A 25,446-nucleotide genomic window follows, 5' to 3' on the forward strand; every position below is an offset into this window, starting at 1 on the left:
AAAGGGGAGTGATTACTTTTCAAAGCATTCTATGACGACTATACTACCCTGATACCAAAAGCAGACAAAACTATCCCAAGAAAACTAATATCCTTTATGAATAGCCCTGTGAATATAGACTCAAAATCCTTAGAAAAAGGGAAACATAGTCTAGCAGTATATAAAAAGGACTGTATATTCTAACCATTTGAGATTTACTATAGGAATGTAAGATTGGTTATGAAAATCAATCTAATCTCCTTATTAATGGGATAAAAGAGAAAAGCCATGATTATCTCAGTAAACACATAAGCATTGCCAAAATCCAACACCATTTTATAACTAAAAGGAAAGTATCTAATATACCCGGAATAAAAAGGAATTTTGTTAATTCCTGAAAATGAGCATTTATGAAAAACTCGTAGCTAACATCATATTTTCTGGAAAAGTGGGAAGACTTTTTGTGCCCCTTATCAGAAACAAGGCAAAGGTGTCTACCCTTGCCACTTTGTTACATATTGAAGATTTATCCAGTGTGAGTAGGCAAGGAAAAAAAATAAAACATGTCACGATTAGAAAGAAATAAGTAAAATTTTCTCTGTTTGCAGAAGACTTGATCTTTTTTATAGAAAATCCTAAGGAATCTACAAAAGGAAAAAAAAATGATTAGAATCTAAAAAATGGTTCAGTAAGGCTGTAGAATAAAAGTTGAATATACAAAGATCATTTGCATTGCTGATACTAGCAATGAACAATATGAAAATGAAATGTTTCATTTATAGTATCAACAGAAATACTAAGATACTTAAGAATAAACTTAACAAAATAAGATGAATGCATTGACTTTCAAAACTACAAAACATTGTTGAAAGAAACCAAGTAGGTGGAAAGTGATTTCATGGTATTGGATTGGAGCCCTTAGTGTTAAAGTGCCATGCCCTCCAAAGTGATCTTCAGATTCAACACAGTCATCCTCAGAATGCCAGCTGACCTTTTTTTTCCCCCACAGAAATTTGATAAGCTGCTACTGAAATTCAATTACAATTTCTATCCAAGTCCCAATGGCATTTTTTGCAGAAAAGAAAAATTCATCCTAAAATTCACATGGAATCTCAAGGGACTGTGAAGAGCCTAAACAGATGTGAAAAACAGCAAAACTGGAGAACTCACACCTCCTGATTTCAAAACATATTACACATCTTCAGTAATCTAAAGAGTGTGATACTGGTGTAAAGACAGGCCAATACACAAATGGAATAGAATACAGAGCCCCAAACAAGCTCTTGTATATATACTTTTTAATGATCTTCAGCGAGGGTGCCAAGACTACTCAATGGGGAAAGGACAGTCTCTTCAACAAATGGTGCTGGGAATAAAGGACATCCAAAGCAGAAAGTGAAGTTGTACCCTTATACCAAATAAAAGATTAACTCAACGTAGATTAAAAGCCTAAAATGACGAAACTATGAGAATAAAGCATAGAAAAAAGCTTCATAATGTTGGACTTGGCAGTGATTTCTTGGATCTGACTCCCAAACCACAGGTAGCAAAACTAAAAATAGACAAATGGGCTTACATCAAAGTTGTAAACTTTTGTATACAAAAAGATACTACAAAGTGAAATGACAACCTACAGAAAGGGAGAAAATATTTGCAAATCATATATCTGATGAGTCATTAATATCCAGAATATGCAACGAACTCCTACAACTCTACAATAGTAAAATTAATTATCCCAATTAAAAAGAGGGGAAAGGATTTGAATTAGACATTTATCTGAAGATATTATACAAATAACAAAGAAGCATATGAAAAAATTCTCAACTTTCACTAATTGTCAGAGAAATGCCAATCAAAACTACCTCATACCTATGAGGATGGCTACTATTTTTTTAAAAAAGCAAAATAACAAAAGGTGGCAAGTATAGGGAGAAATTGGAATCCTTGTATGCTGTTGGTGGGATTGTAAAATGGTGCACCCCTATGGAAAGTAACATGACAGTTCCTTAAAAAATTAGAAATAGCACATGATACCTCTATCCTGTTTCTCACTATATATCTAAAAGATTTGCAAGCAAGATCTCAAGGAGATATTTGCATACCCGTGTTCATAGCAGTACTTCACAAAGCCCAGAAGTGGAACACCCCAAATGTCCATCAATGGATAAACTGTTGAACAGAATTGTGGTACACATCTAATGAAATCCTCAGCCTTAAAAAGGAGGAACCTCTGACATATGCTGCAAGATGGACAAACTTTGAGAACACCATGATTTCACTTTCATGAGTTACCTAAATATTCAGAGTCATTAGAACAGAAGGTCGAATGATAATTTCCAGAAGGTGGAGGGGAGGTGGATAGGAAGTTATATAGTTTAAGATTTGCAAGATGAAGTAGTTGTGGAAATCTGTTTCTCCACAATGTGAAAATACATAACCCTACTGAACTGTGCACATAAAAATCATTAAGATAGTAAATTGTATGTATTTTTTAACCATAACAAAAAGAATGCAGAGGTGGAAACAACTTTCTACAAAGCTATGAAAGTCAAGAGAGTGTTACACTGGCATCAAACCAAACATCTAGATCTGTTCAATAGAGTTTAAGAGTTAAGGAGTAAACCCTTACATTCCAGTCTGTTGATTTTTGACAAGGATGCCAAGGCCACTCATTGCAGAAAGAATGCATATAGTTCTGGGACAGCTGGATAGCCATATGCAAAAGAATGAAGTTAGATTTTTCTTTGCTACTCTGTACAAAAATTAATGCAAAATGGATCAAATATCTAAATCTAAGAGCTAACAGTATAAAATCTCTTAGAAAACATAGGAGTAAATCTTTGTGACTTTGGATTTGATTTGACATGAATTTGTTATGTATGACACCAAAAGCACAAACAACAAAAGAAAAAATAAGTAAATTAAAATACCATCTAGCTTAAAAACTTTCTCTGCTTCAAAGAACACCATTAAATGAGAAAACTCACGTAATAGGAGACAGTATCTGCAAAGTACATATATGATAAGGAGCTTGTATCAAGAATATATAAAGAACACAACTCAAGAATAAAAGACAATCATAAGAGGACAAAAATTCGAATCGGCCTTTCTCCAGAGAACATGTACATGTGGCCAGTAAGGCATGAATGTATGCTGAACATCACCAGTCAGTAGGGAAATCCAAATCAGAAGCACAGGACACCAGTGTACACGCACTAGTTTGGCTTAGATAAAAAGGACAGATAAGTGTTGGGGAGGAGGCAGAGAAAGAAACTCTCACACGCTTCTAGTGGGTGTGTGAGCTGGGGCCAGCAGTTCCTCAAATGATTCAACACGGAGTTACCCTATGACCCAGCAATCCCTCTCCAGGGTTTACACACAGGAGGAATGAAGACAAGTCCGCACGAAAACTTGTACACGAATATTTTTAGCTACATTGCAGTAACCACAATGTGGAAGCAGTCCAAGTAGCCACCAATTTCTGAATGGATAAACAGAATTTAGTATGTTCATATAATGGAATGTGGTTTGGCAATCAAAAGAAGTTAGATACTGGTTAATGCTACAATACGGGTGAACCTTGAAAACGCTCTGCTAAATGAAAGAAGCCAGTCATAATAGACCGTATTTGTATGATTCCATTTATGTGAAATGTCCTGCATAGGCAGCTCCACAGGGCTTAGTAAATAAGTTTCTCATTGGTGTTCAAGAGAATGGGTAATGAGGATGGAAGAGAGGCCTAAGAGTGACGGCCAATGGATATGGAGCGGCTTTTTGGGGTGATAAAAATGTTCTTAGTTTAGACTGGTGATGGCCATACTGCTTTAACAATATACTAAGAATTATTGAACTGTAAAGTTCACAAGAGTGAATGTTATATGAATTATATTTCGATAAAGCTGGTGTTTTTTAAAAAGTTATAGTAATTGACACTCCATCATATTTTAAAAAATCTTTTTTTGCTCCTGGTATTTGTAATTTGTCTGCTTTTCCATAGTTTTATTTTTGTTTGTATAACATGTTTTTATATTTGGGAGTCTTGATATTGTTTTGATACTTATTTTAACACAAATTATGTAAATTGAGATGAAAGTTTCAGTTTCTTATTACCGAAAGACTCAGGTGTTTCAGTATAAATCATTCTAAGACAAGTTTTATTATTATTAACATTGCAAGCATTAAAAACAGATAATCAAGTGAAAGTGAAGTTGCTCAGTCGTGTCTGACTCTTCGCAGCCCCATGGACTGTAGCCTACCAGGCTCCTCCGTCTGTGGGATTTTCCAGGCAAGAGTACTGGAGTGGGGTGCCCTTTCCTTCTGCAGGAGATCTTCCCTACCCAGGGATTGAATCCGGGTCTCCCACATTGTAGGCAGACGCTTTACCATCTGAGCCTCCAGGGAAGTCCACTGACAGGTTGGTATGACCCCCCGACAGGTTTCTGCCGTGAGCCGTGTGAGGTCACCGCGGAACTGCAGAGCAGGGCTCCTCGCTTGCTCCACACAGGGCGTGTCATTCATTCACACAGCACACCGTAGAGTTAGCAGAGGACAGCAGAAAACGTGCTCGCTGGGAGAAGAAGGAACTAGAGCTCCAAGCGTCCTTACCTTGTCCTGAAGAATCCCGGACGAGCCCCCCAGATGAAAGGTTGCTGCTGAACCACAAAAGACGCCGGGATTCTTGGCCTCCAGAGGAGAAGAATTCAATCCGGGGCCTGTGACGAGGCTTGATCGCTCACAGCTTTTGTGTAATAAAGTTCTATTAAAGTGTAAAAGAGATAGAGAAAGCTTCTGACACAGACATCAGAAGGGGGCAGAAAGAGTGCCCCAGTGTTATCAAATCACATATTAAAAAAACATTTTTGTTCTTAAGTGATGATTAAATTATGTCCTCTTTTAATTTTGTTAAAAGCAAAGAATTGGAACCACCTAACTTGGAAAAGAAATTTTTACCTAGTCATTATTCATTCATTTTCTCAAATCCTTGAAGCATATCCCAGAAAAGCCTTGCCAAGTCATATCAAAATGACTATTGATCATACCTGCTAGTTTTTAGCCTGGGTGGCACCCTGTTTGATCTGATATACTTGATAAGAGAAAATTGAGCTATTGTCTTTTTCAATATAATATTAGGAAACAGTATTTTCCATTAAGGTTCCTTTCTGTGCTTTAAATACACCAAAACTTGAGACTGCAGCTGCAATTTATTCAAGTTATAGGAAATATCTACCAAATACATTAATTGGCAAAGCCAGTTCTCATTGTTAAAACATGTATGCAGTCTTTCCTCTAAGTGTGACTATCTATGCTGTCTTTCCTGATGGAAGAGGCAAGGTTTTTAACAAAAGTTGTAATTAATTAGCAAGCACTGGACGGATTGTTTCATGTTTTAAGGCAGAAAGGCAGTTGTGGAAAAGGAAATGGGAAGCGGTGACTCTGAAGACACACAGGTGAATCTATTCTCAGGCAGATGTATATTTTTTAAGTTCTGTATAAATACTCCCTTGAAACTGTCTATGGTTTTGCATTCCTTTTAAAGTCTTTGTCTCCAGAACATTCTGCACCAACTTGCAGACTACTGTTCTACCCTACTCTTAGTCTTCTCTGAATGAAATAGCCTTGTAGAGCATGCATTGTATTTGCCCACATATTGTGTGCAGGGCTGCACTGTGTTGGTACACTTCGTGTTCACTTGGTCCACATTTGCCAGAGAGCCCCAACCTCTGCACTTTTGTTCTGCATCCCCTGCTCACCGGATGGGTTTCTGTGGGAGTCCAGTCTCAACCTCAGAATCCTTCACAACTGGCAACTTTTATTAGCCAGTTGGAGCTGCCATTGGAGTCAATTCTGTGTCATAGCAATTTTATTAGTTTTCTTAGCATATTTGCATTTATTCTCTTTTTTGCAGTTCACATTTTCTGTGTGTTTAGTCACTCAGTCGTGTCCAACTCTTTGCGACCCCATGGACTGCAGCCCGCCAGGCTCCTGTGTCCATGGGGATTCTCCAGGCAAGGACACTGGAGTGGGTCGCCATGCCCTCCTCCAGGGTGATCTTCCTCATGCAGAGATTGAGCCCAGGTCTCCTGCATTGCAGATGGATTCTTTACCGTCTGAGCCACAAGGGAAGCTCTCACATTTTCTGATTTTTGTTTATTAATGAGGTCTTCTTTGGTTAAACTTATTATCCTTCAGTCAAGTTGGAAATGAGTTTGGAAACAGTTCTCCAAAGATCTCTTGCTTTTCTTCCATTTTGTGAACTGAAGTTTGGTTGTCTTTGTTCTGGTCTGTCTCTTCAATATTATTTCTATAGTGAGCAGCATTGGAAAATTGACTTAGTGATTCCCAGAGCAGTGGTTAGATTTGTGTATGGCCTTGAAAAACACAAGCTGGTTTCTCTCTTTACAGCCAAGGGGTAGATACGCTTAACTGTCCCGTTGCGAAGATTCAGGTCCCTAAACCTCAGAGCTCCTCCTGTGTGTGCAGGTGTCAGCTGGCCCCATTCAAGGTGCTCTGAGTATTGGGACTCAGGGAAGTGGAGCAAGAAAGCGCTGGGGTTCCGGCCCCTTCTGTTGTGATAAATTCCTGCGGTCCTGCTTCTGACTGCATTCAGCCGCCTGTGATAGGCTAAGTTCTTAGCTTGAAGTAGCAGCCTGAAATCTCAGGTCCTTCATCATTCTTGGCAATAGGTAGGAAATACAAATAAAGAAGCAAATAAATAGCCATCAGAGTTCAGCTAAGAAATGTCATTTTATACATGTTTTTCCTGTAAAAGCTACATTATATATTCTTTTCATAAATGTAGCAAAGGTTTTTCAGATTTTTTCTTAGGCTAAAATAAAACTTTGACATAATTTTGCTATTCATATTTAATGACAGTTTTCAAAGCATAATAAGCCATCTGTTTTTTTCATATGCATATAAACTTGTATATATATACACACATATATTGGGGTGTTTGTGTTTGGTTTTGAAAAACCAAATCAATCTTATTTTGTTTAATCACAGTTTCAAGAAATAATCTTAATTCCACCTATGTCATTGTGATGTATTATTTGCCTCTGTTCCAGAATATTGGAAAGAAGATGACTTGCCAAGAGTTCATCGCAAACCTCCAAGGGGTAGATAAAGGTGGTGATTTCTCCAAGGATCTACTGAAAGTAAGCATTGAAATACCGGTATTTATGTATTTACTTACTGAAGTAGAGTTGATTTAAAATATTATGTTAGTTTCAGGTATATAACATAATAATTCAGTATTTTTATAGATTATACTTCATTTGAAGTTATTATAAAATATTGACTATATTCTCTTTGCTGTACAATATATTCTTGTAACTTATTTTTTTATACTTAGTAGTTTGTACCTCTTAATGGCCCACCCTGAAATACTGGTATTTAAAATATGTTTATATTTTCTACTTACCTTTTAATGTAAAATAAGCTAAGATCACTAAGTCTTTTGTTGTTTTTTTTTTAGTTTTTCTGGTGAGGTTTCTGTTGGACCTTGTCCTTGACATGTTAGACTGCAAAGTACCCTTCAATTAATAATTTCTAGAAGTCCACATTATAACTTATAATACTGAGATAATCAGTAAATTTTGAATAATTCATGATACAAATAGTGGGCAGTTTTTTTTAATGGTATATTCACTATGGAAACAAATGTGCGTTTATTAGACAATAAAGGAAGCAGTTCTGACTATTCAGTCCTCAGAAATCCACTCAGGTCATCTCTGCAAAGAGATTAAATTAAAATCTGAGTAATTGTGGAATGCCTGAATTACTTGCGCTGAGCTTTATTATTGACAACAATTAGCATGTTTTCCCTCTAATCAACTTTGGGACTCATAACATCCTGCAGCAGCATACATGAGATGTGCATTTGATTCAAATACAAAATAGAGATTGATAATGGATGTGGATATTTTTGAAGTTCAGGATAAGATGTGTGTGTTAAGAATATGATCTTTACAGATTTCTGTTTGATTCTAACTTTCTTTTTAAAAACTTGGTACACATGTATATTTCTTTTGACATCAGTTCCTTTGACTGAATTTGCTAAGAAGGGCAGCGCATTTGAATTGTGGTATAATATGAAAATGTATGAGTAGAAAGATAAGTCCTTATGTTTTCTATGACTTTTAAACTACATAATATATAGAATTGAGTTCTGCCAGATTTGGAAAGACATATATACTCTGAAAAATGAAAAAAGGTGTAAAAATGGTATTACAAGATTCTGAGTCTTACTGGCTTTAATTGCAGCTCATTAAAAAATTATATTATGAAAAAAGCAAGAGGAAATATATCTTCAGCTTACTATATAAGGAAGGTGTTTTTTAAGTCCTTTCTCTATGGAACAAATGCTGCCATTTCTGATGCTACAGTTCCAAATGGAAATGGAAAGTAAAAGATGGTGGATTGGGACTTGATATATTCTGTGCATCCATGGAAGTTAGACAGTGAAGTGAAGTTGCTTAGTCGTGTCTGACTCTTTGTGACCCCATGGACTGTAGCCTACTGGGCTCCCCCGTCCATGGGATTTTCCGGGCAAGGGTACTGGAGTGGGTTGCCATTTCCTTCTCCAAGTTAAGCAGTAGACACATGTAAACAGGCCTTTTCTCATTCTAGTGGTGTTAGCATGGAATGTTAACAGTCTTTCTAGGAGAGGATTTGTGAGGTTTTTATCAACTTATGCCAGAAATGAAAGTTGACAGGTAGAATTTTTATAGTAAGCTTTTAGACTTTTGTGGCAGGCTGTGGTAACATGCATGACTGTGGGTTCATTAGTGGGCAGATTTAGAGCCTGTTTGAGGGAGCTTTCCGAACCAAACGCAATTAATGTACAGTCCAGTGGCTGCCGTCCACCTTGGGTAAGCATGTGTTCTTTGATTTGCTCTGCCAAGAATTTGCTGGATGATTGGTTGCAGTCGTACAATTGAGATCATGCTTAAAAATCTCAGGGGGGAAAATATATGTTACACTGTTTTTTATTTACTGTGGGAAGTTGACAATGAAATGATACCGAAAATGACGGTGGCATTTACATGGAAATTGTCAAGTAAAATATTGATTTCCTTTTATGACAAACCTCAGCCACTCACCCACCCCAGAGGAGGGTTTTCTGTTTCAGCAGGAATCTGGATTTTACTGCAGATTCCAGCAAGGAGAGATTTTCTTCAAACCGTTCATTTCATTCACTCCTCTCTGTGGCCAGCCCTCTTAACTGCTTCTCCTCCTTCCTCTCTCCCTCTGCCTCAGTTTCTCGTTAATTCTGCCTCTGACTTTCTCTTTTGCTTTCTTAGTCTCGTCTCTTTCTTATCTTTCTTTTTCTCCTCCCCTCCCACCAAAACACACACTCTTTCTCTTTCTCTCTCTCTCGATAGCTATCTCTTCATTCCCTGTTGAGATAAATTATTGGGTGGGATATGAATTGGCCTTTAAGGGGGCAGTGTTACACACATGCCACTCAGACAGATACATATATCCGGATAAACACACACACATTTGGTATCATCTTACAGGTTCTAGATAACTCCTTTCTCCCTTCTGCCACCCCTTTCCCGAGTTAAAAATTACAGGCATATACTCCATTCAGTTTAGTTTATGAGGTGAGCTGTTTATATGGACGGAACTGATAAACAGTTTTTGCTACACGTTGACCTTATTACTTTAAGATTTCTTTGGATCAGAGTAGCATTTGGTTTTTCTTTTTGGACCAGAAGTAACATTCTGACCTGCATCTGTTGTTCAGGGTAGTTGCATAGTCAGGAATATTTACTGAAGACCCACAGTATGTTCAGGTGTAGACCTGAAGAACATATCAGAACCAAATAGACCCCTGTTCTCAGAGACCGCAAACTATTAAAAAAGATGGAGGGTCCTTTCTCCCTTAAATAGACAGTTATTCCATATTAAAATAAAAATACAAAATGAATTCTGCTTGTTAGTAGAAATGCTAATAAAAAATAGGCCTTAACATACTTAAAGGTATACACCATGAGGGACTTGTTTTAAACCTTTAATTCAGACACTTGAGTTAATATTTAGCTGTAAATCTGCCTGAAAATTTACATTTTTTTACATGAAAAGGATAGATAGTGGTATATTGAGCCCTTTTTCACACCTTACAATTTATTGCTCTTTCCCTGCTGTTTACTCAAATGACCTAAACAGATACATGAGTGTATGAGTGCTTTGTGCAAATGAGAGTTTTCCCCAATAAGTTGCTTAAATGATTATAAGTAACAGATATCTAGGGTATAAAATGGAAGACGCTGGGTACCAAAAGACTACCAGTGATAGAATATTATTTAGGTTCTTTAAACTTGAAATCTGGCTGGGAGGACGTGATGTTTGAGATAAGCCTCCATTTGAAATATAGGTACAGTTTTAGTAGGAGACTGATTGTGACTTTGATTTAGGTTAATACCCCACTTCAGCTCCCATCCCCATTCTCCTCCGTAAACATTAATGCTCTTTCCGCCTTCCTTCTTCCCTCCCTCTCTCTTTCTCTCTCTCTCTTTCCTTCTCTCTTTCTCTCTTTCCTTGTTTCTTTCCTTCTCTCTCTCCCTCCTGCCCATTTTCTCACCAAATCAGGACCAAACTCTGCCAGAGCATCTGATGTGTCCATGGCTCCACTGGGCGTGCCAATCCCAGTGCTTGGATGTGGTTTGCCTTCAGGCGTCATTGGGGTGAGGTGGAAGAAAGGGGAAGAGGGAAGGTCTGCTTTTAGTTCTGATGATTTAATAGGACATCCCTAAGATTCTAATAAGTAATAAATCTCTCAGGACTTAAATAGAAGAAGATGAGAATGTGAAATGCAGGCCAGCTCTCAGTTGGAGGATGAAGTTCCTGAGAGACATGATACATGAGGATTATGACTGTGGTCTTGGGAACTCTACTGACTGTGTTCCAATCTCAACTCCCCTGTCTGACTAGCTGGGGTTATGAGCAAATTCACTTAAACATTGTCTCTTGGTTTCCTCATCTATGAGATGGGAGGCTTTATTAACACCTACCTCATCTAGTTGTTTTAATAAGTTAATATATCTAAAGACTTCAGAGTTCTAGTATGTGCTAGCTATTATAACTTTTTAAAGTTAAAGTGAAGTCGCTCAGTCATGTCCGACTTTTTGCGACCCCATGGACTATCTCCCACCAGGCTCCTCTGTCCATGGGATTTTCCAGGCAAGAGTACCAGAGTGGGTTGCCATTTCCTTCTTCCAGAGGATCTTCCCGACCCAGGGATTGAACCCGGATCTCCCACACTGTAGGCAGACGCTTTACCGTCTGAGCCACCAGGGAAGTCACTATAACTTTTTAGTATTGTTTTATTCTTTACCTACCTCAGAGTGGACTGGACAAGGACTCCACCCCTTCCTGCGAGTATTTGGACCCAAGGCATCTTCCCCTTTCTGGGGCTGAGTGGGATTAGTGTCAGTAGACAGGACTTCTGTCTCCCTTTCCTTTTCTGCCTAAACACACCCATCATTTTGTTCTTAGAAGGAACCATCTGTGACTTTGACCTTGAGCATTTTCTCCTATTGTGGTAAGATTGTTAATCGTCATCATCTGTGGCTTCATTTCTTTCTAAAGACTTGCTGGTTCCAAAGAATGGCCGTGGAAATCCTTCACGGGAGGCATTTGTGCAGTGTTGCCTGTCTCGACAATTGTATAGGCACCTGACAGTGAGCCTTGGTTAATCCTGTGTTTCCTGACTTTTTAACCTTGTTAGGCAACAGTGCCTCCTCTCCATCTTGCTGCAGTTTTATACCTTATCTTTGGTTTGGGTCTTTGATGCTGCAAAAGTGCAGGGACTAAGAATACTTTGGTCTTAAACTGGTCCTGAGATCATGAAGAACCTCTGAGGAAGCAACTTCGTTCTGGTCCTCTTTAAAGATCCCAAGAAAATCCTGGAATATTAATGGAGATGTGAATTATTTGAAGTGACTACAAACTCTGGGAAAGAAGAAGTATTGCTGGGTGTCTCCCTACTCTATGTGTTCTCCAAATGGAGAGCTCTGGGTCAGAAGGCACATGGGTTTATCGGTCAGCTTTTGTAGATTCTAGACTGTTATGCTGGGAATGAATCTCTTCCACACAGAAGACTGGAGTAGGTTGCCACTTTCTTCTCCAGGGGATTGTTTCCGTAATTTCTGTTTCTGATATTTTGTTGTTAGTATGTAGAAATGCAGCAGATTTCTATGTATTATCCTGCAACTTTACTTATTTCATTGGTGAGCTCTGGTAGTTTTCTGATGTTGTCTTTAGGTGGTGGTGATGTCTTTTCTATGTATAGCATCATGTCATCTGCAAAGAGTGACAGTTTTACCTCTTCTTTTCCTATTTGAATTCCTTTTATTTGTTTTTTTCTTGTCTAACTGCTATGTCTGGGACTTCCAAAACTGTTGAATAAAAGTGGTGAGAGTGTGCATCTTTTGTCTTTTTCCTGATCTTAGAGGAAATGCTTTCAGCTTTTCACTCGTGTGTATGATGTTAGCTGTGGATTTGTCATATGTGGTATGATCTTTATTATGTTGAGATATATTCCCACTATGCCCACTTTCTGAAGAGTTTTTATCAGAAACGGACATTGAATTTTATCAGAATCTTTTTCTGCATCTGTTGTGATGATCATATGGTATTTTATTCATTAGTGTGTTAATGTGGTATATCACATTGATTGATTTGTAAATAACTGAAAAATCCTTGTCCAGAAAACTGGACAGCTATGTGTAAAAGAATGAAATCAGAACATTCTCTAACACCATACACAAAAATAAAATGGATTAAAGGCTTAAATGTAAGACTGGATACTGTAAAACTCCTAGAGGAAAACCTGGACAGAACACTATTCTACGTAAATCATAGCAATATATATTTTTTTTGGATCTATCTCCTAAAGGAAAGTAAAAATAAACAAATGAAACCTTTACAAACTTTTGCATAGCAAAGAAAACCATTGAGAAAATGAAAAGATAGTCTACTAAATGGGAGAAAATATTTGCAAATGATATAACCAATAAGAGGTTGATACCCAACCTTTATAGACAGCTAATACAACTCAACATAAAAAAAACTAACAACTTGATTAGGAAATGGCTGGAAGACCTGAATAGACATTTTTCTAAAGAGGATATGCAGATGGCCAATAGGCACGTGAAAAGATGCTCAATATCATAAATCATCAGGGAAGTGCAAATCAAAACCACAATGAGCTATCACCTCACACCTGTCAGAATGGCTGTCATCAAAAATAACAAATTTTGGCAATTATGTGGAGAAAAAGGAAATCTGTGCACTGTTGGTGGGAATGTAAATTGGTGCAGCCACTGTGGAAACCAGTACGGAGGTTTCTCAAAAAATAAAAATTAGAACCGTATGACCTAGTACATTCACTCCTGAATATACAATCCAAAAAACAAAAAACTGATTTGAAAAGATATGTGTACTTCATTGTTCATAGAAGCAATATTTACAATGGCCAAGATAGGGAAGCAACTTAAGTGTCCATCAACAGATGACTGGATAAAGAATGCGATGGAATACTACTCAGCCATAGAAAGAATGAAATTTTGCCATTTGCAGCAACAGAAAGGGACTTTAAGTGAATAAAATCAGACAGAGGCAAATCCAAACACTGTGTGATGTCACTTACATGTAGAATCTAAAAATAAAATACAACAAAGTAGTGAAAAAGCAGGAAAGAAGGAGATTCACCGATTCAGACAACAAATGGTTGCTTGTTGGGGGCGGGGGGCCACAGTGTAGGTGGGGGAAAATGGGAGGCACAGATGGTTGGGTCTAAGAAAGACTCAAGGCTGTTTCATATAGCACAGGGGATATAGCCAGTATTTGGTGATAGCTGTAAATGGAAAGTGACCTCAAAAATTGGATAAAAATTTTTTTAGAAATGAAAAAAATAGTTACATAATCTATTAAGTCGAACCCCAATGAATGTTCTTATTCAGATGTGTGTGTTTTCCCTTGCTTTCCCCAAAACCAGAATTTAGATGTGAACCAGATTTTAGAATTTAAAGAAGTTACTGAAAATGCATATTACCTGCATCTATTGCTTAACACATGTAGTTGGCTGAAAACATTGTATGTTTTATTTCAAACATAATTTTCTTATTTGGTATTCTTAGGCAACAGTAACCTGTGAAACTGATGGAGAAGTTAGCCAGGAGGGTAACGTTTAAGTAAACAAATCCAAAAGATTTACAACAGAAAAACACATTTTAAATAAAGATTAATGTAGCTTGTAAAAAGGAAGAAATGATAATTAGGAAATATATATATATATATTTCCTATATATTTTCCTATATATTTCCAGATGTATAACCATTAGGTTTTTAATCAATCACAGTTGTATATAGGGGTAAGCAAAAAAAAAAAAAAAAACCAACAATAAAAAACCAAAAACAAAACACCACAACCCAGCCATTAAAGATTTAAGCAATTTGTTAAAAACTTGAACTCCAAAAAGTGCCTGTTTGCGCAAAGTGACAACAAGAGTTGTAGGCTTTTTCTTAAAAAGAGAGCAAAGCCAGCTCAGCTTTCAGGGTTCCACTGACCTATCTAATTTGACCCTTTCAACCAGGGAGGAGATTAAAAATTTAACGCTGACAGTTGCTCTTCTTTTCTTTCTACCAAAAGGCTGACCTTAAAAAACATTTCTCCCCCATTTTGCTCTCTCTTCTTTCCTCCTTGCTTCCAGTATTATCAAATGAGGACAAGTATAAATGGAGAAATCTGGTGAGGGTTTTCAAAGTCAGTGTTGTGGTTGTAAAATACTATGATATATGGTAGTTTTGCAAATGTTACCATTGGAAGAACCTTGGTAAAATGTATTAAAAAAATCTCTTGTTTATTTTAACTGCATGTGTTAAGTGTTAGTCGCTCAGTCATGTCCAGCTCTTTGCTGGACTATAGCCCACCATGCTCCTCTGCGAATGAGATTCCCCAGGCAAGAATACTGCAGTGGGTTACCATTTCCTTCTTCAGGGTATCTTCCCAACACAGGGATCAAACCTGGGACTCCCCGCATTGTAGGAAGATCCTTTACTGTCTTAGCCACTGCATGTGAATCTACAATTATTTCACTAAAACTTCCAGTGAAAAGGAAGTTCCATTCTCTGCATTCAGCCAGAGATTTAAGCATCATGTAGTAATGAGTTTAATGAAGTTTTCATACTCTTTCAAACGGCAGCGAATATCATGATTGTTAAGCTCAGCTGCAAACACATAGCAGCGGTGAAAACGGTGGTTTTAAGAAAAAGGCAATGGGAATTATTTTAAAGAGCTGGAAAGCTAGAGAGTCACGTGAGTCCATTTAAAAAGGTTACTATTATTGCTCTGGGGTCTGTGGAGAAGTTTCTGGAAGGAAGTGCTAGTGGAGACGAGACGGTGGAGAAGAGGTGGCAGCTGTGCGCCCAAGGAGGGAGGGCGGCTGGGCGCGGCTGGGACAGGCAATCCCGGGGTGGTTTCAGGCTGCTTTGAGATACTAGCTTTTCTGCTGCTAAATTATTTTCCAAATTGCCCCACTGTCCCTTCCTATATCACCTGGGTTCTGAACTGCATGAAATGGAAGAGTGCTAAAAAGTAGGAACACCCTGACGGCTTCTTCCAAGTTAAGGCTCGGTCTTGGTGTCTGTGCGCCGCGGTGCCGGCCACGTGTGAATCGTGGGTAGTAACACCTTCCTCCAAGTGACCATGAGGACTGGGGAGTGCATCCCAGTGTTGGCGGGCCCGGGTTCCACGCCCGTCCTCTCGCTGCTGATGACAAGGGACAGTGCCTCAGTTATGGTTTCTTGGTTTGTAAAATGAGATATGTGGACCATGCCCATAATCTTCAGGTTTTCAGTTCAGGCTCCTAAAGCTGACAGTATCTGGTCCCCCCTTGCCATGTCCCTCACTCTCTACCAGGACCAGAGCTACTTCCTCTGTTTTTTCTATTGGGCTCAAACTAACTCATGTGCAATTTCTTTTGAGCAGAATATTTTGTGGCAAAGAATAAGCTGGATAAAAACTATACATGGTCTTTACGGATCCTTTCAGCCTAAGTATTAGGAGTGTTCTTAATATCATTTTTTTTTTCTTTGTAAACTCAAATTGCATCTCTCAAGTTTTAACTTTTCTGATGTATTTATTGGTTTAGACAAAGAAGTGTGTGCTTAGTAGTGAAAGTTCAGATTTAAATCCAAGGAAAATTAGCCTCTGTTTTGTGGGTGTCCTCAAAGGATTACTCCTAAAGAATTATGTGAGAGGAAGAAACTGGCCACAGTCTGAAAAAAGTCGGCATTTTTTATAAATGAAAAGCCTGAAGTGAATTCTCAAAAATACTTGATTGGAGTTATATTTGGAGTCTGCAGTTGAAAATAGGAACTGAGGGGTGGTATTTAAGTGTAGCTAAAAAAAGAGCATCAACTGTCGCCTGGAGTAGGTGAGCTCTCTTCAAGGGAAGGTCCTGGAGGCCTGGTAGCGACAGTCTCTATGGAGGAAACCGGCTCAAGTGCTTATCCTGGGAGAAGCAGGCGAGCCTTTCAAGAGAAAAGCTGCCTTAGCAAGCTTTTAAAGAGAGAAGCTTGAAAGGTTTTGGCTTAAAATATGGGATGCAGCTTTGTTCAGTAAAATGCACCAAGCTGAGTTGTGATACAAGGTTCGTGATGCGTTTCTGCTCCGCTTTCCCCGGGGAGGTCCGGGTGCAGGCTCTTGCTTCCGGTCAGGTGCTGGCCTGCACAGACAAAGCTGCCGCTTTTGGTCTTGTTCCGACCTTGAGTGAAAATGGTGACGATGAGAAAGGGAATACTTGGAAATAGCTGAAGGTCTACATGTCATGTTCATGCTTTAGGGGAAAAAAAAAATATATCAGAAAGAAGTCTGTTAGAACATTTTGACAGAACAGATGCTGCTTAAAGAGTACAAACAAAAAAAAAAAAAAAAAAAAAAGAGTACAAACAGATTTTTAATCAAAAAAAAAAAAAAGAGAAGAGTTTGAGTAGGAGAGAGGGGAGGTAGTAATCATTATGGGTCCTATAATGGAATAGTAATGATTCCCAGATAGAGTTCATTTTAATTTGATCATGAAGAAGTGCTACAGAATTTCATATTCAGATGCATCCACGGAGGTTAGAATGTCCATAGGTTTGGGAGGTTTTTAAATTTCATGATCCAGTCCACCAGGGTAGGTGCCTCTGTCACCTAAGTGGGCATGGGCCTGCGGTACTGACATGACTGTCGGGGGTCACATTGTGAATTTAAACTATCCCCCTTTGCTTATGATGTACCAGTCAGGGATGGCAGTGATGGACTTCTTTTAACAAGCCTGCAGCTTAGTGGCTAATCAAGTATCACAGCGGATGGTCCATCCTTGACATAAGAGACACGGATTTTAATTTAAAGGCATTTGTAGCTGTACAATAAAAAGTAAATCATAAAGGAAAACAATTTGGCTTGTGGTTGTATTAATGCTTCACTTATGTAAATGTCTGTTGTCTGAAAAAAACCCAAAAGTTGAAAATGCAAAAAATTTAAAATAATTCTGAACAGCCAGAATAAATGGGTGTTATGGAGTCTGTGTAACAAGTATTGCAAATTTTACTGAGACCCTCATTTATGGTCTATTTTAATAATAACCAGAATTGTTACTTTAAAATTTTGGCCTCATCTTCCTCCCTGACTTTTCCAAGCCAGTGGCCATGTGGATGCCTTTTTACAGATAGCTGCCTAAAACTAGGGGTCTGGACCTGGGCACCTCCCACTGTTCATCTCCAAACTAGCTCACCTTTCCTGAAACAAAGTTCATAAAACAGAAATATTCAGGTTGCTATTTAAATTTTAAATTGAACTTTTTTTTTTTAACCTTATCTTTATTTTTTTTTTTTAATTAGTTGGAGGCTAATTACTTCACAACATTTCAGTGGGTTTTGTCATACATTGATATGATTTTAAGAAACAGTTGTTTTCCCAGGTTAGCCAGGAGCTAGAAGGATGACTTGCAGAGTGCTATCAGTCAGGTAAATGGACCTTGCCAGGTAGTGACTTTATAATGAAGCAAAGAGAAAGAGGAAACCCCCAAAGCCCTGGGTCTCTGCCTGGAGTGGCTGGAGTTGTTTTGGTGAGGGGCAGGCCCAGGTGGGTAGTCACCAACTTCTCAGAGTGTACTGTAGCGTGGTGGAGTATAGGATGGGCTGAGTGAGTCATCTGAAACATTACATCATGTTTACTTAGTTTGATTAAGGAGACCAGGAGTGCGAAATGGATTTGGGAAGATTGCCAGCAACTTGTTTTATAAAGATTTTGCCATTTGAAGAAATTAACTTCAATCAGAAAATCCATTAATATAGAATAATTCATTTCTCTAGCAGAAGACATTCTTGAGCTCCATTCTCTGTCACTGTTGGGTTTTTATTGTTGCTGTTTTAAAGTTTTTGTTTGCTTTAGCTGTTTTAACATTTACCCTTGTCTTCACACTTCCCACAGACAGCAGCGTCATTTTTGTGTCTCAGACACACTGCCATTTGAGGAAGCCGCCACAGATGGTAGTCCCGTCTCCCGGGGCAGGTCATTTCACCACGAGGTCCCTTAATGCTAGAAGCATTTATTCCTTGAGAATGCAGCATGGATAGATGGTTACTCTTCTTTCCCTGTTTTTCTTTCACTTCCAGAAATGCAATTCAAAGGTAAATCTCTTATCCCCAAAGTATTACCTTGAAGGGTTATCTGTGTTTCGGTTTGTTGGTCATGTGTTGTAGACTTGGGCAAATAAGTCATCTTTAAAAAGAGTTGTCTGATTTTGGATTAGATGCTATTGCTGGTCACTGGTATGTGACCACCCCCCCACCCCCACCCCTATTCTTCAGCAGAAACTCTTGCCATTTTACATAGTGTTGTTCCAGGACAAATCGGATATTCAACAAACATTGGTGAAAGAACTGATTGCGGTTTTATATAAAACCCCGTGCTATGACTTCTGATCATGTGAGCACTATGTGACCAACTTGATATGTACAGAATTGTGAATGTGTGTGGATGTATGCATATATCTATCTTTTTTGGTCTGTTTTTTTGTTTTTTGGAGGGGGGGAAATCCATAGTTTTAATCATTTTCAGAAGGATCTTTATTTCCCCCTGATATTGAGAGCTGTAGACCTAGGACTCTTCCAGAGTGGAAACTTGTAGCTTATTTTAATTAAAATAAAAAACTCAGAGGAAAGGGTTTTTTCTTTCCCCTGTGCACTTCATTCATTCATAGAGGCCCTGATACGCATCTCTGTGCTGGATTCATGTGTACAGCCCTTAATAAGACAGACACGGGCCATACCCTCCTGAAGCTCGACATTTGATAGAGAAAACAAGTATTGGACCCATGATTATTCAGATAAGGAAATACTTTACTCAAAATCACACTACTTGTGTTTAGTTATGGGAGACTTAAAAATGTTGGCCTAAAACTCAACATTCAAAAAACTAAGATCATGGCATCCAGTCCCATCACTTCCTGGCAAATAGATGGGGGAACAATGGAACAGTGAACAGATTTTATTTTCTTGGGCTCCAAAATCACGGCAGATGGTGACTGCAGCCATGAATTTAAAAGACACTTGCTCCTTAGAAGAAAAGCTATGACCAACCTAGATAGCACATTAAAAAGCAGAGACATTACTTTGTCAACAAAGGTCCATTTAGTCAAAGCTATGGTTTTTGCAGTAGTGATGCATGGATGTAAGAGTTGGACGATAAAGAAAGCTGAGCACTGAAGAACTGATGCTTTTGAACTGCGGTATTGGAGAAGACTCTTGAGAGTCCCAGGGACTGCAAGGAGATCCAACCAGGCCATCCTAAAGGAAATCAGTCCTGAATATTCATTGGAAGGAGTGATGCTGAAGCTGAAACTCCAATACTTTGGCCACCTGATGCGAAGAGCTGACTCATTGGAAAAGACCCTTATGCTGGGAAAGATTGAAGGCAGGAGGAGAAGGGGATGACAGAGGATGAAATGGTTGGATGGCATCACTGACTTGATGGACATGAGTTTGAACAAGCTCTGGGAGTTGGTTTTGTACAGTGAAGTCTGGCGTGCTGCAGTCCATGGGGTCACAAAGAGTCAGACATGACTGAGTGCCTGAACTGAACTGAACTGATGGAAGACTTAATAAATTTGCCATATATGGCAAAAGTCAGAAGCTGGATCAAGATGAAATCTGATAGGATTCATGAGTTCCTGCTTTGCTAAAGACTATGCTAAATATATTGAGGAAAGCTAGGATGAGTAAGATGTGCATCCAGCTCTGGAGGAATTCTTAATCTAATCTAGTGGTTCTCAAATCCTGCCACACATTCAGATCATTTGAGACGGGAGAAAAAGTGGGCCGATATACTCTCAGTCATGTAGAAACCCTTAAAATGTCATAGACACTTCAGAGAATGATCTTTAATTACACATACATTTACCCTATGATCCAGCAGTTCAAGGGAAATGAAAGCACGTCACCAAAATATTCATAGCAGCTTTATTCGTAATAGCCAAAACTGTGAACCACCCAAGTGTCCATCAACCGGGAATGGATAAGCTATAGTGTAGTGTTACAATGTGTGATTCTCAATAAAAGGAGTGGAGTGCCTGTATACCCAACAGCATGGAGAAGGAAAGCTTACACCAGAACATGCAATGCTTGGGTCTGTTATGGAGAGTCCTAGTTTAGGCAAAACTAACCTTCAGTGGAAAACCGAAATCAGGACTGTGGTTAGCTCGGGGGATGTGAGGATGGGAATTACCTGGAGAGGGGCTTGCAGGAACTTTATGAAGTGATGCTAGTATTAAAAAATGTTAGGGAAAATGTCAGAGAGCGACTAATTAAAAATTTGATGTTTTCTCCCTTTCCTGGCCTCATCTTCCTCAGAAATTTTATCTGGGAATAGATTATGTGCATTTTAAAAGCTTCTCAGATGATTCTGATCTGATGTCCACTGAAATTTCAACTGGCAAATTGGATAAAGTACAGAAGAAAGCATTTTAGTTTTCTATTTATGTTGTTAATACATTTCCACAAATGTAAACAACACAGCTTGAATATCTTAACCATTTTGTAGGTCAGAGGTTTGGGTTGGCCTGTATTCTGGGTTTCACAAGAACAAAATCAAGTGCAGGGAGGCCCGTGTTGCTTTCTGTAAACTCTGAGGGTGGATCTACTTATAAGTTTATTCAGGTTGTTGACAGAAATCAGTTCCTTATGGCTGTAGGACTGAGGTCCCAGTTTCCTTGCTGGCTGTTGACCAGAGGTCAGTCACTTCAGCCTCTGGAGGCCATGCACAGTCCTTGTCGTCCGTCTTCAGACCCAGCAACGACAGGTCACGTGCTTCTCACTCTTCGTGTCTCTCGCTGCCTCTTTGGCCCCATTTTTCCTGTTCTCTTCTTTTGACACATCTCCTAAGTGATGGTTCTGCCTTCCTCTTTGCTTTGAAGAGCTTGCTTAAAAACTGATGCATGAGCCCCTCCCCGCCCCAATGTAATCCAAAATAACCTTCCAGTATTAAGGTCAGCTAATCAGCAGCCTTAATTCTACCTGCAGAGTTCCATCCCAGTAGCACCTAATTGAGCGTTTAGCTAAGTATCCAAGGAATGAGAATCTTGGGGGCCAGCGTCTTCTTTCGAATTCTGCCCGTAGTAGAGAGTTACATGGAAAATGCTGTGGGTTTTCAGAACAAAGGAAAAAGACTTCCAACAGGAGAGCATCCAAGAAGCCTCTTTCGAGGAGGGAGCCCTTAGCTGTCATTCAAGGCAGTTCTAATGGATGCTGTGGAGCCAGAATAAAAGAGAAAACTGGAGAGGGGGTGGTGGGGGTAGTAATGGTTTAAGTGCTGGAGTGGAGGCAGGAAGCATGACCACCTGTCACGCCCTTGGTGCAGCCTTCATCCCAGAACCTCGCTCCATGTGTATTAGTTATTGTCTATGCTGAGTCATTCAGGCCACTGTCAGATTAACAGGAGATATTTTTAGATCAAAGTAGAGAAATAGGAGGCATGTCAAAAGGTTACACACTTAATGTATATAAATATTTTTAAAAGGCCTGGGGCAATTTTGTAGTGTGATTTTTGTATCACCTTCTGTCTGGCTATCATAAGTAGAATTACATGTGAAAGCCTAAAAAATTATTTTAAGTATTTCTAAATTTTTTTACAACTTCAAATCTAACTGATGAAAACCAGGGGGTGTGGCCTTCCTTTGTATGACACCGCAGTGGACCATTTTCAGTGGACTTTGTATTCTGCTTGGGTGGACAGTGACCTCAAATTGTTTTGCAATGTTGGATTGGCTTCTGCTGTACAAGGAAGTGAATCAGCTACATAGATCCCGGCCCTCCTGGGCCTCCCCGGCCAGCCCCATTCCAGGCCTTTAGGTCATCATGGAGCACCACACTGACTGAGCTGCTTGCGCTCTGAAGCAGCTCCCGGTTAGCATCTGTTTACACCTCGGAGTGTATACATGTCAGTGATTCTCTCCCAGTTCATCTCACCGTCCCCTTTCCGCGTTGGGTCCACAAGTTCATTCTCTACCTTCGAGTCTCTGTTCCTGCCCTGCAAACAGGCTGTTTTAGAAAGGATTGTGTTTTTATTGTGAAAGGAAGGCATAGCATCTCTACAGAACGTCTTAACAATACTTCCTGCCAGCCTTTTAAAAATACAAAGGTTATAACTGCCTGTGGTCATTTGTATTCACCCTTCGAAAGCATGTGTACATAAGGGCCCACATACCGAAACCAGCAAGCTAGCTGGTATTTTTTTTCCCCAAAACTGGATACGAGAAATAGAATGCAAAGGGGAAGCCCTGGTGACAAAAAACCAAGCGGTCATTTCATGGGGATCTACAAATTATGGCTTTCTCCGGTGATTCGCAGTTTGCTCTTTAAACTTCCGGGGCCACAGAGCCTTCCAGGGTCTTTTCAAACCTGTCTTCCTGTCCTTTGCCAGCACTGGCTTCTTTCCTTCTCTTCCGGTCTTAGACCCACACCCGAAGTGTTGGTCGTGATGATCAGAGGTTCGCTAGGGGAGGCCGGTCCTTTCTGGGAGTTGCTCCGTGTGTCCTGACTGTGCAGCGGGGAGGTGACCCCGCGGGGAGGTGACCCCGCGGGGAGGTGACCCAGCGGGGACGTGACCCCGCGGGGAGGTGACCCCGCGGGGAGGTGACCCAGCGGAGACGTGACCCAGCGGAGAGGTAACTCAGCGGCGGCTGAGGAACCGTCTGCGCCTGCGCACAAAGCCCTGCTTCCTGACCGCACTTCTATCCGCCGAGATCCTGACCCCGGTGCTCTGATTAAAGCTTTACACTTTAGTACTTAAAAGATTCCCCGGAACTGCTTCTGATTTCATCTTTTTACATTCATTTTCCGCTTTAATATGCTTAAGTATATTTTCTGATAGCTCTAAGAGATTGCCACTGCTTCACTGATTTCTTCCTCTTCATGTTTTCACAGTGCTACTGGCTTTGAGGATATATATATATATATATATATTTTTTTTTTTTGTTCTTTTTCTTTTTTTTTCCTCCACCACATCAGTTTCATGTTTTTCTTTAGGAAAAACTCAATTAAAAACATGTCAAACCAAACCTTTGGAAACTCCCCTACACAGATTATTGAGGTTCTTATATTTTCCTTGTTTGTAGTACTGAGTTAAAAGCTTAATTTAAAGATCCTTCTATTAAGTGGTGTTAGTACTCCTAAGGGTACCCACCTATATTTGTATGAAATGGCCAAACTCAGATTTATGGTGTTTTTATGTTATTATTAAAAAGTAGAGAATTTTTTGGCAATATTTGCATTTGAGGAGAAATTCCCAATCTTAAAAAGTCAATAAAATTTTACATTATTTTCTGTGAGCAACGGAGGCTAAGAGCTGGCAATTGAGACTATAACTCTCAGCATATACTAAGATTAACACGTAAGCAAATAAAGTGCATATGATAAGAGCCAGGTATCTATATATTCAGTCACCAAATTGTGTTCAACTCTTTGCAACCCCATAGACTGCAGCACACCAGGCTTCCCTGTCCTTCACTATCTCATGGAGTTTGCTCAAATTTATGTCTACCTCCTTCTCTTTTTGCTTTCAATCTTTCTCAGCATCAGGGTTTTTTCCAATGAGTTGGCTCTTTGCATCAAGTAGCCAAAGTATTGGAGCTTCAGCTTCAGTATCAGTGCTTCCAATGACTATTCAAGGTTGATTTCCTTTAGGATTGACTGCTTTGATCTCCTTGCAGTCCAAGGGACTCTCAAGAGTGTTCTCCAGCATCACAATTGAAAAGCATCAGTTCTTCAGCGCTCAGCCTTTATTATGGTCCAGCTCTCACATCTGTACCTGACTACTATAGTTTTTAATGTATAGACAGATGCAGAGAGGCAACTGGCATGTAGAAATGAGTTAGAGATTTTCTAGCTCTGCCTGCTAAGGGGTTCTAGAAGCGGTGACCCGCAGTAGCCATGACTACTCTTGCAGCTAAACCTTGGTTTTAAAATACCGTTTACCAATAAAAGGACCAGGTCTCTTTGGAGAAGTGTTTGACTCTCCATCTGGAGCAGGGAAAATACAAGAGTCACAGAACATCTTGTGGTGCCGGAAAGGGGGTGGCCTGTCAAAAGGGCACTCCAGCCGGCTAGAGGGGCTCTGAGTGGCCAGCCCTGGGCAGTCAGAGCAAGAAGTGGTAGTCTCAGATTATGCCCCATAGAGCAAAAGTAATGTCCACCTTTAAATGGTATTTAAATGGTGCAGAAGAGGCAGCTTTTGCTTACAGAAAAATTTCAGTTAATGCCTATAACAGCAAAGAGGAAAACTGAATATCATCATTAGGCAAATACCACCATGATTGTTGCACATGAGGATCATTGATGGATGCTCAAGTTTGTGGGTGAAAGTTTGAGGAGAAACAGGATCTTGACATAGTCTCAAATTGTCTCTCCCAGGTATTAACTACAAAGGGCAAAATAGGAACTTTGCAGTATAGACACCAGCATGTAGCACTTTGACCGAGTGATCAGGGTTAATCGTGCCAGTGGTAAGACGTGGACCACAAGGCCTGTGATGTGCCGTACTGAGAAGGTTACAGCGTCACATCTGTGCTGTCCTTCCCCAAGGCCCGAGCTCAGTGAGCACGCAGGAAACACTGACCGAACTCCTACTGAGGAATATTAGCCGACCAGCCCTCCTTGGAGTGTCATGGCCATAAAAGACTGGCCAGCTATCACAGCCTGGAGGAGGCCAAGAAAACACAGCTGCTAAATAGACCATAGGATCTTGGAATAGAAGAGGGCAGTTATGAAAAAACAGTGAAATTCAAATAGGATCTGTAGTTTAGTTAATAATACAGTACCAATGTTAATTTCCTGGTTTTGATAATTATAGTACAGTTATATAAGATGTTAACATTAAGGGAAGGCTGGGTGAAGGGTATACAGGAGCTCTGTACCATT

The 25,446-nt window shown here is 39.5% G+C and overlaps 1 protein-coding gene across 16 annotated transcripts in view; it reads left to right on the plus strand.

Annotated features, from left to right (window-relative positions):
- PSD3 (pleckstrin and Sec7 domain containing 3) overlaps window positions 1-25,446 on the plus strand; it is a 573,880-nt gene that overhangs the window by 356,248 nt on the left and 192,186 nt on the right. For all 16 annotated transcript variants that reach the window (XM_043454541.1, XM_043454550.1, XM_043454551.1 and 13 more), the window contains one exon: window positions 7,044-7,133. In XM_043454541.1, the coding sequence (XP_043310476.1) occupies window positions 7,044-7,133 (90 nt within the window). The remainder of the gene's footprint in view (window positions 1-7,043; window positions 7,134-25,446) is intronic.

The sequence above is a fragment of the Cervus canadensis genome, chromosome 31 (genome assembly GCF_019320065.1).
Source record: "Cervus canadensis isolate Bull #8, Minnesota chromosome 31, ASM1932006v1, whole genome shotgun sequence".
Taxonomy (NCBI): Eukaryota; Metazoa; Chordata; class Mammalia; order Artiodactyla; family Cervidae; genus Cervus; species Cervus canadensis.